The sequence below is a fragment of the Mus caroli genome, unplaced genomic scaffold, assembly GCF_978045245.1.
Source record: "Mus caroli unplaced genomic scaffold, Mus_caroli_1 scaffold_18, whole genome shotgun sequence".
NCBI classification, from domain to species: domain Eukaryota; kingdom Metazoa; phylum Chordata; class Mammalia; order Rodentia; family Muridae; genus Mus; species Mus caroli.
The window spans coordinates 65,576,378-65,590,285 of record NW_028227273.1 but is presented as its reverse complement, the minus strand read 5'-3'; the positions used below and the strand labels follow the sequence as shown (position 1 = coordinate 65,590,285).

General features: G+C 52.6%; 1 protein-coding gene across 1 annotated transcript; it reads left to right on the top strand.

Annotated features, from left to right (window-relative positions):
• The first annotated feature begins 200 nt into the window (after positions 1–200).
• On the top strand, positions 201–13,525 carry Fance (FA complementation group E). The gene is made up of 10 exons (XM_021149554.2): positions 201–595; positions 2,070–2,661; positions 3,323–3,367; positions 3,622–3,687; positions 3,929–4,072; positions 4,367–4,490; positions 4,663–4,741; positions 7,804–7,873; positions 9,650–9,775; positions 13,120–13,525. The coding sequence occupies exons 1-10, from the start codon at positions 201–203 to the stop codon at positions 13,219–13,221; spliced, it is 1,743 nt and encodes a 580-aa protein (XP_021005213.1). The 3' UTR covers positions 13,222–13,525.
• Positions 13,526–13,908: the final 383 nt, after the last annotated feature.

Sequence of the window (13,908 nt, the reverse complement as noted above, 5' to 3'; positions counted from 1 at the left end):
GCAGCAGTATAGTACAGCCGCTCCATCAAGCGCGGATCAGATTGGCTACAGACACTGGTACCGGCCCCGCCCCTTCGCGGGCTTCTCGTACTTTGCAGGGAGTTAAGTTGCTTCCTGATGCCCTCGCTCCGCCCCCGCTCCGCCCCTCTCCTTGACGCTCTCTTACAGGTCTGGTTAGTTGATGGTCCCGCCCCCTCCCGATGATCACGTCCCTTCCGGCCCCGCTCCGCTCGCTAGGTCCCGCCCCTTCAGGCTATACTGGATGCTCCGAGTTTCCTTGGCCCGGGGAGATTTGTGCGGCTGGAGTGGCGTTCCGATCCCGCGTGTCCTGGCCGCCGCCCCGCGTTCGCTCTGCGCTGGCGACGCCGGTGTCGGACACCGTAGCCTCGGCCGGAGCGGCGCCCTGGGCGACCCTGGAGGCCCCTGCCCGCCTCCTGCTTCAGGCGCTACAGGCAGGGCCTGAGGGTGCGCGGCGCGGGCTTGGGGTTCTGCGCGCCCTCGGCCGCCGCGCGGAGCACTTCCCTTGGGATGGCTTCCTGGAGGCGCTGGGCCACGTAGAGCCCGAGGTGCGGGGCCCCGACGGCCGCCTGGAGCTGTGAGTCCCCGCCCGTGGCCCCCGCCGCCTTCCCCCTGCTTATTTGTGTAGTTGAGGCAGGGTTCCATCTAGCCCAGGTTAGCCTCGAACTCCGGCAGCCATATCCTCGGTGACAGGATTACAAGTGCGCGTGCCAACACTGGGCTGAGACACGCATTTTGTCAGGCAGAATTCTAAGTGCAGACTGAGTTTGTGTGCTTGCTTCCATCTCCAGTTGCTGAGCTGCTGGTGCATGGCTTTAACTCCAGCATTCGGGAGGCAAAGGCGAGCATGTCTCTTGAGTTCCAGGGCAACAGGGTGAGACTCTGTCCTAAGAAGAATAAAAGGCGTGGTGTAGTGGTGCACGCTGGTAATAGCACTACCCGGTAGGCAGAGGCATGAGGATCTTCAAGTTCAAGACCACCCAGGACAACATAGACCCCGTCAAATCAACAAATAATGTATCTCCAATACAGATGTTCTTGTCAAGTGGACACCTGTGTTAAATATACAGGTCATGCCGGGCGTGGTGGCGCACACCTTTAATCCCAGCGCTCGGGAGGCAGAGACAGGAGGATTTCTGAGTCAGTCTGGTCTACAAAGTGAGTTCTAGGACAGCCAGGGCTATACAGAGAAACCCTGTCTGGAAAAAAACAAAAAACAAAAACAAGTCATACAGTGTAGGGTCTGATTTCAGCAATCAGGAAGCTGAGACAGGAGGATTGTTTCAATTTGGAAACCAAGACTGCACAGGCCAAGAAAACTAGAGGCTAACAGATCTCTTGTGAGTTTGAGGCCAGCATGGTATACAGAGCGATATTTCTCTATTATCCTCACATGCCAGGCACCTCTGTGTGATAATGGCCCTGACACAGGGGGAGGCTTGAAGACATGGTCACTTGGTTCAGGTCACACTGGCTACCTCAGTAGAATCCTAGAGAGCTAAAGTCGTGGGACCCTGGGGAAGCTCTGGAGGCCAGGGTTGAAAGAGGATATGCCAGCTGTTTGCAGCAGCCGGCCCCTTAGGAGCAGTAAAGGTGGGATGAAGGGTTGTTGTGGGGTTCTTTCTGCTTCCTGGCCCACTTGCTCTGTGAAGCCCTTTCTGGTGCAGGGGTCCCTGACCACTCCATCCTCAGCGACTCCTGCTTGTTTTGTTTTGGAGACAGAGTCTCATTGTTTAGCTCTGACTGGCCTCAAATCCATAGAGATCTGTCTACCTTAGCTTTGCAATGCTGGGATTAAAGGTATGTGCCACCAGACCTGGCCACCTACCCTCGGCAGCTCTGTAAGGTCCCGCCATCCAGTCCCTACCTGTTGCCTGCCACAGTGTTCAACTCCAGAGCCAGTCTGCCCCAACCAGTATGGTGGTACATGCCTGTGATCAGCACTTAGGGTGCTAAGGCAGGTGATTTGAGGGGTCAAGACCAGCCTGGATTACATAGTGAGCCTCCCCCCCTGCCCCTCAACTCAGACAACAAAAATCTTTTGTTCTTAGGGTCCCACTGTTGCTCCGGCTGCCTGGGGTCTGCAGGAAGAACCTGCTGTCCCTGCTGCTGGCTCTCCTACCGTCCTTACCTGAAAGCGGACTCCACTCTGTGCTGCAGCTCCACCATCAGGACACATCTTCTACCCCTGATGCCTGGCTCCATGCCCTGGGGGAGCTGCTGCGAAGGGATGTGGGGGTTGGAGCGGCTGTGGAGGGGTCTTCTCCATTGACCAGAAGCTGTCAGTCACAGCTCCGGGACCTGTGTGGGCGGCTGGGCCAAGGCGGGAGGGGGCTGAAACTGGCCCAGGCTCCAGATCCTGAACAAGAGGACAGACTCTCACAGCTTTGCGGGAAACGGACGAAAGAGCCAGAAGAGGCTGCCAGCCCTGAGTCAGAGAGATCCCCTAAAAGGTTCCGGGGCTGTGAGGAGGAGGTGGGAGGAAAGGAACCGGAAGAGAGACCCACTCTGGAGTCACTGGGATCCCCACCAGATGCAGGAGGCGTGTTGCCTGACACTGAAGCCCAGGCTCCGGAGACTGGCCCTGGCGTGGAGGGTCCCAAGGGTCCCGCTGAGAGTGTGGAGTTGCCCAAAGTTGTCCAGGTATGGTGTGCTTGGGAAGCTGGTACTTCCGGGTAATGGTGAAAGCTGGATGAGACACAGCTTCCAGCAGGGACCTCTCTGTAATCCATGGGCCAGGGATAAGGGGTGGGTTGTGGGCTTCCCCTTCCCAAACTGGAGGGAATTACTAGGATCGGGAAGCACCTGTCCTGACGGGCTAGGGTGTGGGTTCAGTTCCTGCTGCTCTGCCTGGCTCTGTGAGTCATATCAAGAGCCTGTCCGCTCATCCAGGGTCTACCTACCCCATTGAGGCTGGGTGTAGAGAAGACAGTGGTGGGCCGGGCTTCACATAGGCTGCTCTAGGCATCTAGGTGGAGGCGGCCCATACCTGCTTCTGAATTGCCTTTGCCTGTCAGCTCCCAGTGGTGTGCCCCACACCCCCTTTAGAAGTTTTATTTAGCTTATGTGTGTGCCTGCTTGTCCTTGTGTGTACCACACCCGTGTCATGCCAATGGAGGCCAGAAGAGGGCGTCGGGGCTTCCAGAGCTAGAGTTACAGGGATTGGAGATTGTGAGCAGCCTAGTGTGGGTGCTGGGCCCCATTCCCCAGTGCTTGCCTGGGGTGTTTCGGGGTGTTTCCCACAGAGGGAGCTGAGAGGGCCTGCTGCACCACAAATTTTCCATGACTGCACTCTCTTCCACAGGACCAGGTGCCCAGGCTGCAGCTGCTGCTGAAGGCCTTCCAGGAGGTGACAGGCTCTCCCAGTCCACCACAGCCCTCCTTCTGGCTTCTCTCTGTACCGTAGCTGTGCCCAGGGAAGCCCCAGATCATGGACCCCGGCACGGGGCTGGGGAGGACAGAGATCTGACAGGCACTCCAGGGCCACGCTTGGATAGGCCATCATCCCCCAAGATGTTCTCCTCTGGGAGTGCCTTTCAAGAGTAGCCTCTGTGACCTGTCACAAGGACTCTGCTGGCCCTTATGTAGGATTTGCCTCCCCAGGGGCTGGAGGGGCAGGAGGAACCCCTAGCGGACCTGCAGTTTCTTCATGAATGTAGTCCCAGCGAGGTGAGACAGGCCCTGCCCTGAGGTCACCCCTACACCTGACTGTTTCCACGCCTCCCCTGAAGCTCAGGGGAGGGGCTTGCATTCTCCACCTCTCCAAGCTCCTCCCACTGTCACGTTTCTCCCTGCTCTGAGCCGTGTTCCCTCCTCCTCTCCCCTCTTATCCCTGCCTGGCTTTCAATTGCCCACTGGGCTTGTAGCGTGGCAGAGGCAGCTGAGTGTCTTCGGTGTTCCCCCCACCCAGATGGAGTTGCTGTGCAGGGAACTACAGCTACCCCAGCTCCCTGATGGAGGTCTCCTGCAGCTCTGCAGCCACCTGCTGGGTCTCACACCAGCTCTCAGCCTCAGCAATGCCTCTGTGCTGGCCAGGAGCCTCTTTCTTGACCGGGTGGGCACAGGGGGTCAATGGGAACAATGGGATGGGAATAATGAGAATCCTTAGAGTCCTAAGGAAGAGGTTGGAAGAGGGGTAGAGGGTTGGGCTTCTGGCTGTATGTTGTTACAAATGTAACAACTTACCGCCTGGGCCCCAGGTGGGGCTTTCAGGTTTGGGAGCCGCTGTGATCCTACAGACACTTGGGTTTTCCTATGAAACATAGCCTGCTATCTGAAATGTGTGTGAGATAAACAATCCTAAAGGGAAGATGTGACCCTGTGACTTGTGATTCTCCCTTGTGACTAGATCCGCTACCTGCCGTCTTCTGCCTCCAGGCTTCTCAGAGTGGCCCTCGTCTCCTTCTGTGTAAAGTACACCTACGCCATCTGCAGGGCTGTCCTCTGTCCCTTGCTCCAGGACCCACATGTAGGTGCGTGCAGAACCAGCTCCAGCCCAACCCTTTGTGCCCAGCGCACTTCATCTCAAGGGACCTGCTGGGAGTAAGGGCTTCAGTGAGTAACTTGCCCGACAGCGGGCATCCTGACCCTGGCAGCCTTCCCCTGCCTTCCCCAGCCCTCTCTCCTCTCCTGTGTCTGGCCCAGGTCCTGCGCAGACCGAGTTACTGTGTTCCCTCATAAAGGATGAGTCCCTGGAGCCAGACATGCAGGTCCAGATTTTGGGGTGAGTGTGCAGACTTCAAAGCTAACCCCACTCCACTTTCTGCCCAGGCCAAGCCTGTGTGAGGCCATGGTTTCACCCCCAGCACCGCGCACACACAAGTACGCATGCTCACCGTGACACTGGGATCTTAAACCTGCCTGGTGGCCTTTCCTCTGGGCCCATGTTGGGTGGTATGCCGGGCATCTTCCCCAGTTTTTCTGGGTGTGGTCCCTCTAAGAAGTAGCTCAGCTTAGCCAGGATAAGAGCGTTGTTAGAGTCAGACGTGAGTTCAATCCTGGCCTTGTTTATTAACTCAAGCTTGTTTGTGTTTATTTTATCTATTTATTTATTTATTTTGGTTTTTCGAGACAGGGTTTCTCTGTGTATCCCTGGCTGTCCTGGAACTTACTTTGTAGACCAGGCTGGCCTCAAACTCAGAAATCTGCCCGCCTCTGCCTCCCAAGTTCTGGGACTAAAGGCGTGCGCCACCACACTTGGCTTATTTATTTATTTTCAAAGCAGGGTTTCATGTAGCCCAGACTGGCCTTGAGCATAACTTCATAGCTGAGGCTAGCCTTGAACTCCCACCATCTTCCTCCCATGTGCTGGGATTACAAGGCACACAAGCCTGAACTCACTCTTGTCTCTGAGCCTAGTAGTCCCTCTGTGGGGGTTTTCGAGGTAGTCTGTGTGGTACATACCGTGAATTCACAGAAAACCAGGCATCCAAGGTACTTGGTGTTGCTCAGTGGGAGAGCACGTGTGTAGCACATATGCGTCTCAACACTGAGATTCATGTAATATTTCTAGTGTGTAAGTGCTCAAAATCGGGATTAAATTTAGGCAGTAAAATCAAATGGCTGGGCATTAGTGGTGTAAGCCTGAAGTCTTATCCATGGGAAGTAGCGGCAGGAGGGTCAAGAGTTTAAGACTAAGCCTGACTGCATGGCAAGTTTGGGGCCAGCCTGGGGTACATTGTTTCCTAAACATAGATATAGGAGCTAGGGAGACAACAGTTAAGAGTGTGCTATCAGGGGGCTGGAGAGATGGCTCAGCGGGTAAGAGCACACTGGCTGCTCTTCCGAAGGTCCTGAGTTCAATTCCCAGCAACCACATGGTGGCTCGCAACCATCCGTAATGAGATCTGGCACCCTCTTCTGGGGTGTCTGAAGACAGCTACAGTGTACTTAGATATAATAAATAAATAAATCTTAAAAGAAAAAAGAGTGTGCTATGAGGGGCTGGAGAGATCTCAGGGGGTAAGAACAATGACTGCTCTTCTGAAGGTCCTGAGTTCAAATCCCAGCAACCACATGGTGGCTCACAGCCATCTGTAATGAGATCTGACGCCCTCTTCTGGGGTGTCTGATAACAGCTACACTGTACTTATATATTATAAATAAATCTTTTTATTTATTTATTTTTTTTTTTCCTGGTGCTGGTATTTTATTTCTTTGTGTACAATTAGGCCATGAATTCGTATGGAATGGGCTCCAACAGCTCAGGCTCTTTTCTGTTAGTCCTCACAAAGTGTGCTTCTCTGGGTGGCGCAGGCTGGCGCTTCAGCTGCACCCAGGTGCCCTTCTCTTTGGCTTCCTTTTTCTTCTGGTCGTTCTCCTTCACCCGCTTCAGGAAGCTGTCTCTGCTCTTTGAGTGCTTGATGCGCTCAATCCGCACATTGATCCTCTTGGCCAGAACTTTGCCCTTAACCTGCTTGTTGACAATGATGCCCACGGCATGCTGGGTGACATTGTAGACTCTTCCGGTTTTGCCGTGGTAGCACTTATGGGGCATTCCTTTTTGAACAGTGCCCATCCCCTTGATGTCTACAATATCACCCTTCTTGTAGATTCGCATGTATGTGGCCAAAGGAACAACGCCATGTTTCCTAAAAGGCCTAGAGAACATATACCGGGTGCCTCTCCTCTTTCCCTTTGTGTTCGTCATTTTGGTGAGTTACTGGAAGATGGCTGCGGCGGCCGAAAGAATAAATCTTTTTAAAAAAAAAGAAAAAAGAGTATGCTGTCCTTACAGAAGAGCCAAGTTTGCTTCCCAGCACCCACGTCCGGCGGCTCACAGCTGCTTGTAACTTTAGCTCCAGGGCCTCTGACACTCATTGCCTTCCCCGTTACCTGAACTTAGGTGACACACACAACCGCACATAATCAAAAAGAATAAAAATCTTAAAAACAAAACACAAAGTCAGGCTGGAGAGATGACTCACTGAGTAACTAACGGTGGACTGAGTCCACGCGGTGGACCCTGGATGAGTGCAGCTGAAATTAATAGTAAAAAGATCTCACAGCCAGACATAGACTAGAGATGCTGCTTAGAGCCAGGCTTGATGGTTCGTGTGTCAAATCTCAGCACTCGGGACAAAGTGAGGCAGGAGGATTGCTTTGAGTTCCAGGCCAGCCTGTGCTACAAAGTAGATCCTTTTTGGTTTTCCAAGACAGGGTTTTTCTGTGTAACCTTGGCTGTCCTAGAACTCACTCTGTAGACCAGGCTGGCCTTGAACTCAGAGATCCGTCTGCCTCTGTCTTCTGAGTGTTAGAACACATAGTTGTGAGTCTTTCAAAGGGAAAAAACAAACAAACAAACAAAACAAAAACGGGGTATGTGTGTGCGGTGCCTGGAGAGATGACTCAGCAGTTAAGACCACTGACTGTTCTTCCAGAGGTCCTGAGTTCAATTCCCAGAAACCACTTGGTGGCTCACAACCATCTGTAATGAGATCTGATGCCCTCTTCTGGTGTGTATGTGTGTATATATATGTGTGTATGTGTGTGTATAAATATGTGTGTATATATATGTGTGTGTGTGATATAACACAAACCATAGTGGGGTGGGGTAGTAGCCTCAAATAATGCCAGCCGCTCACTGATCACTTAGCTTCAGAGCCAATGTGGCTTCCATACTCAGCGCAAAAAAAAAAAAAAAAAAAAAAGACAGTTGGTGATAAAGCCTGAGGTCAAACCCAGGATGGTTCTGGGGTCTGCAGCTGCTAGGGTAAGGCTGGCGCTGTTCTACTGTGGACCCCGAGTGGCTTTGGGGACAGGCCTTACCAGGTGTCTTCTGTGCAGGCAGGTCCTGGAGCTGGCCTGGAGAGAAGAGACCTCGTTCCTGGTGTTGCAGACGCTCCTGGAACGGCAAGTGAGTATGCTCCTTTGAGGGCTCCGGGTTTCGGGGTCAGACAAGCAGGCCACTGTCTTATACCTGTGTCACTGCAGAAGGCCCTGCAGATGCAGGCAGGGACAGAAAGCTGACCCCTGGTCACCTAGCCCTGACTTTTAGTAGCACCTGCCTTGGGACTGGCGTCTCCGCTTCTCTATCATGTGGCCTAGGCTGGCCTAGAATCCCTGTGTGCTGGAGGGTGACCTTGAACTTCCTGGTCATTCTTCATGCTAGGACTACAGGTGTGCACCAACACACGAGGTTAGAGTCTTTAAAAACTCAACAGGAGCTAAGCAAAATGTTCCCCCTGACTGTCCCAGGCATCTGACTCCCCGGCCTGACGCTCAGCTCTCACTGTTTCAGAGAAACACCACCCAGTTAGGGCAACACTCACATTGGCTGCTTAGACAGCAGGCCTTAAACTGGTCTTCCTTGCTTCTCACGGGGGCTGAGGTTCACCAGTCCTGGGCCCAGTGTACCTGCTTTTTGTGTGTCCACCTAGAGTTTGAGCTTAGGACTCTGTACATGCTATGTGTCACCATGCCATATTTTATGCGATACTAGATACTGAACCCAGGGCTCCATGCATGCCAGTCATGGGCTCCATCAACAGAGCCCCAGCCCCAGCCCTGCTCTCTTACAGTGGTATATTAGCATTTTCCTATCTTACCACCTAAAATTCTCCATCATTATATTATTATTGTCATCATTATTATTATTTGAGACAGGTTCTCAAGTAGTCCAGGCTGCTCTTGAACCTCAATATATAGAAACCTGACCTTGGGCTCCTGCCCCAAGTCCTCAGATTATTGGTGAACCACACCATTCCTGGCTTCTCCCATGTTTGCATCTTAGGTAATTGAGTAATTACTCCTTGCTGTGATAAAAATAGCTCACAAAATCAACCTGAAGAAGGAAGGCTTGGTTTTGGCTCCCAGTTTAAGGGTACAGCCTGTCATGGTGGAAGGCTGAGGGAGATGTGTTTCTATGGTGATTCTAAATCCATCAAGTTGGCAGATGCTGATGGAGCTTCACAGGGGATTGGCTGTGTCCGATCATGCCCAGGTCTCCTTATCTGAGAGTCGAGACAACAGTGTGGGGAGATTTCAAGATGGCGCGTGTGACATGCTGACTGCCACCTGGTGCTAGTGGTCCTTCGTTAGCCTGAAGAGCTGGCAGTGCCCCTCAGAACCTCACCCTGGCCTGGCTTCAGTATCTACTGCAGCAGGCGAGAGTCGCTGCCTCCCCGTGGCCCTGACTGAACCTTTGCAAGGGCAGTTACTCTTCTGTGAGACCTGTAGCTGCCGACTCATGCCAGCTCAGTAATCTCTTCTCAGCCTTCAGCTGGGCTCTGTTGTCCAGCTGTGGAGACAGCTGTGTGTTAGCTTTCTCTTACTGAGACAAACTGCCTGAGGGAAAGAGCAGGAAGAAAGGCTGGCTGCGTCCGCAGGTCAGAGGCTTCCCTCTGGTGTTGGCTCCATTGCTCCTAGACCTGTATGAGGCACCATCGTGGTGGAAGGAGTTTGTGACTGCTCTGGTGATGGCAGCCGGCAAGCAGAGAGAGAACAGGGCCAGGCTACCACCGTCCCCTTTAGACAGACCCCACCTCCCAGTACCTTGCCCTGGGACCAAGACTTCAATAGTGAGGTTTGTGGAGGAACATTATAGAGCACTCTGTTCAGCTACCTGCTAGGAGATGGACAGCTTAGGGTAGACGCTGTCCTGTGACGCTGTCCCATGTCCCAATGCATGCAGGTAGAGATGACCCCTGAGGTGTTCAGTGTCTTGGTGCAGAGACTCTGCAAAGAGGGACCAGCAGCCACTACCTCCATGGCCTATGCCAAGCTGATGCTGACGGTGATGACCAAGTACCAGGCCAGTGTGAGTGTCGACGGGGGCTCACCCAGCCAGGACCTCTGCTGGTAGTATGTGGGGCATTGGGGAGTTCCCCTTGAGCTGAACAGAACAGCCAGGGTTATACAGAGAAACCTTGTCTCGAAAAACAAACAAACAAAAAAATTGGTAACAATAATAATAAAAAGTGGGGGGCTGGTGAGATGGCTCAGTGGGTAAGAGCACCCGACTGCTCTTCTGAAGGTCCAGAGTTCAAATCCCAGCAACCACATGGTGGCTCACAACCATCCGTAATGGGATCTGGCGCCCTCTTCTGGAGAGTCTGAAGACAGCTACAGTGTACTTACATGTAATAAAAAATCTTTAAAAAAAATATAAAAAAAAAATAATAAAAAGTGGGGAGGGCTAAGGATGTAGCAGCGTGTATGTCTAGCTTAGACATAAGCCTGGGCTCAACTCCTTTTACTTTGTAAATTGGATGTGGGGTTTGGGGGTGCACATAACATCCCAGCTCTGAGGAGCTGGAGACAAGAAGATTAGAAGTTCAAGGCCAGCCTTGAATACACGAGGCTCTCTTTTCTCTTTTTTTAAAAAGCCAAGCTCTGCACATAGCAAACTCCAGGCCAGTCCATTTTATATGAGAGGTTCACTCCCATCCCAAACACCAAGAACACATTGATGGCCACAGGCTGGAGTTGTTGGCGAGCTGTTCATGGCAAGAGATACAGCATGAGCCAGGACTGACATTGGGGATCCTTGGAGCCAGGAGCTAGCAGTGTGAGAGCCAGCAGCGGCTGGGGCGAGCCTGCTACGACTTCCTCGTGGCAGCTCAAGCCCTGTGCAAAGCCCTCTGAGGCTGTGCGTTCCTAGCCTGTCCTGTGCATCAGCCCTCAGACACTGTTAGCTCCTGCTGCCTCAGCCTCAAGTTCTTCTGGGGCTCCTGTCTTATGCCACAGTGTCTGTGTAGCAGCTCCATTGTACAGACATGGTTTCCCACCAAACCTGGAGCTCTCTGCCTGGCCTGGCTGACTGAGCAGTGAGCCTGGGGGGGGGGGGTCTCCTGTCTCCTAACTCCAGCACTGGGGTCACAGGTCACACAAACACACTGGATTTAGTTCTAATTCCAAAAGTTTTTTTTTTTTCCATTTTAATTTATTTATTTTATGTGAGTACACTGTCGCTGTCTTCAGACACACCAGAAGAGGGTGCTAGATCTCATTACAGATGGTTGTGAGCCACCATGTGGTTGCTGGGATTTGAACTCTGGACCTCTGGAAGAATAGTCAGTGCTCTTAACGGCTGAGCCATCTCTCCAGCCCCCCTCTTTTTTTCCTTTATATATCTGTGTGTGGGTGCGATATCTCTCTCTCTCTCTCTCTCTCTCTCTAACATGTATCTGTGTACCACGTGCAGTCAGTGCCAGTGGAGGCCAGAAGAGGGCACCAGATTACCTGAAACTGCAGTTACAGACAGTTGTGAGCCACCATGTGGGTGCTGGGAACCAAATCTGGTTTCCCTAGAGGAGCAGCAAGTGATGTTAAATGTGGGACCGTCTCTCGGCCCCTGATTCTATTTTTTTTTTTATTCAATTTAATTTTTTTTGTTTGTTTTTTCGAGACACGGTTTCTCTGTATAGCCCTGGCTGTCCTGGAACTCACACTGTTGTAGACCAGGCTGGCCTCAAATCGAACTCAGAAATCTGCCTGCCTCTGCCTCCCAAGTGCAGGGATTAAAGGCGTGCACCACCACTGCCCAGCCTTTTTTTTTTTTTAAAGATGTATTTTATTTATATGAGTACCCTACAACTGTCTTCAGACACACCAGAAGAGGCCATCAGATCTCATTACAGATGGTTGTGAGCCACCATGTGGTTGCTGGGAATTGAACTCTGGACCTTTGGGAGAGCAGTCAGTGGTTTTTAACCGCTGAGCCATCTCTCAGCCCCTGATTCTAATGTTTAAAATTGCATTTAAGTTTATGTATTTTGCGTGTGCACATGTAGGGGCCGGAGGACAACTTTGAGAAGCTTGACTGTGTCGGTCCCAGGATCAAACCCAGGTAGCCAAGCTTGGCAGCAAGCGCCTTCGCCCTCTGAGCCACCTCACTGGCCCAGGCCTAGCGTCCTGTCCTAGAAGGCCCTGCATGGTCATGGGTCAGGGAGCTCTTCATTTTGACAAGATCTCAGGCTAGAGAGGTAGCTCAGCAGTTAAGAGCACTGACTGTTCTTCCAGAGGTCCTGAGTTCAATTCCCAGCAACCACACGGCAGCTCACAACTGTCTATAACTCTAGTTCCAGGGCTTCTGAAACTTGCACATAGACAGACATACAGACAAGTACTATTGAACATAAAATAGACAAGATCAGGGTGGCCTTGAATTTGCTATGCAGCCCAGGTGACCTTGAACATCTGATCCTCCTGTCTCCAGCTCCTGAGTGCTAGGGTTAATGGGTACCCTACTATGACTTGGCTTATGCAGTGCTGGAGAAAGGGCCTAGGGCTTCCTGCTTCCTCTGTATCTTTGGTTAGCCTGATCTCTATGGAGACCAGGCTAGCCTGAATGCCCTATGTTGACCTAGTTGGCCTCAAACTCAGAGACCATCCTGCCTTTGCCTCCTGAGTGGTGGGATTAAAGGCTGGGCCACTATGCTGGGCTCAGCTTGCTGATTTATATAATCCAGGGCCCCCTAGTCAGGGCTAGCACTGCCCACTGTAGGCTGAGCACTCATGTTGTCCAGCAACACAAGAATGCCCCAGAGGCCACAGTGTGATGGCAGTAGTTCCTCAGATGAGGTTCCCTCTTCACCCAGCCATGTCAGGTTGACAGCCAAAATTGGCCATCATGCAGGTAATTTGTTGACCCCATGAACCCAGGAGAGTGGAATCACAACCTCTGTGTGCTGTTCTGGGGCCCCTGGGTTCTCCACAGACCTCTCTGGATCCCGGAAGAAGGGCCGTCCTCCAGAGGCATCAGGACCTGCAGATGGGGAAGGACTTTGCCCCTGTCTTCTTTGGGGAGTGGGGGTTGGAGAATGGGGGGGGGTACCTGAGCCCCGTAGAGGGCATAGGAACAGGCCAGGGAGAGAGAGCAGGGTCTGAGGCGTGCCTGGAAACCCCTCTCCTCCTCTGTAGCCTGGGAGGGTCTTGGGTGCTGAGTCAGACACACCTGAAGCTCATCTATCAGTGGGGCTGGCTGGCTCTGAGCTCCACTGCTCATAGAACTCCAGGCCCTCCTGGTTCTTGCTCCACCACAAGGGGCAGAAAGGTTCAGATGCCCGGGAGCCTGTCCTCGCTTCCTTCCTCTCTCCCCATAGCGTGTTGAGTAGACGGGAGATGGGCTGCTGAAGTCCTGACCTGACTCCTCCTCCCCAGATCACAGAGCAGCAGAGCCTGGACCTGGCTGTGGCCCTAGAGCCCAACGCCACCTTCCTGAAGAAGGCCCTGCAGGCAGCGTTGAGACATGTGACCCATTGACCATACACAAGGACACACCGCCCTGACCACTTGTCGCAGAACACAGCCATCTCAGCAGTCAGCTGCCTCTTGCCCAACACCCCAGGCTCTGCAGGGGCCATGTTGACTCCACAAAGAGCAGAGAGGAGGCCCTGGGTACCACTTCTGACAACATCAGTATACAGGGGTGGTGGAGGATGAGTGGGAGGTGGGCAGAAAAGCTGGCCTTTCAGTGTGAGCCTTTTGTGCTCAGGTATATGTTGTGACCTCCTCTGTTTTGTTTCTGAACTGAGTAATTTTGTAACAGTTTTAATAAAAAGAAGACAGTCCATCCAGGCTTGGTGGCTCAGCTCTGTCATCCCAGCCCTCAGGCAGAGCTAGGAGAATCAGGAATTCAAGGTCATCTTCAACTGCACAGAATTCAAGGCCAGCCTAAGCTATGTGAGAGAGACCCTGTCTCAAAAAAGTTTGTGGGTGTGGCTGAGATGGCTGGAGGTGGGGGCAGGAGAGTACCCCAAAGCTGCAGGGCCAGCTTAGCTGGAGACAAAATGGAAGGCAGGGACTGGCACCTGAGATTGACCTCTGACCCTGTGTGTGTGTGTGTGTGTGTGTGTGTGTGTGTGTGTGTTGGCATGTTTGCAACTCAGAGTGCTCGTGCATGCACAGCACAAACGTGTACAAACATACGCATGTCAGATATATGCGTAT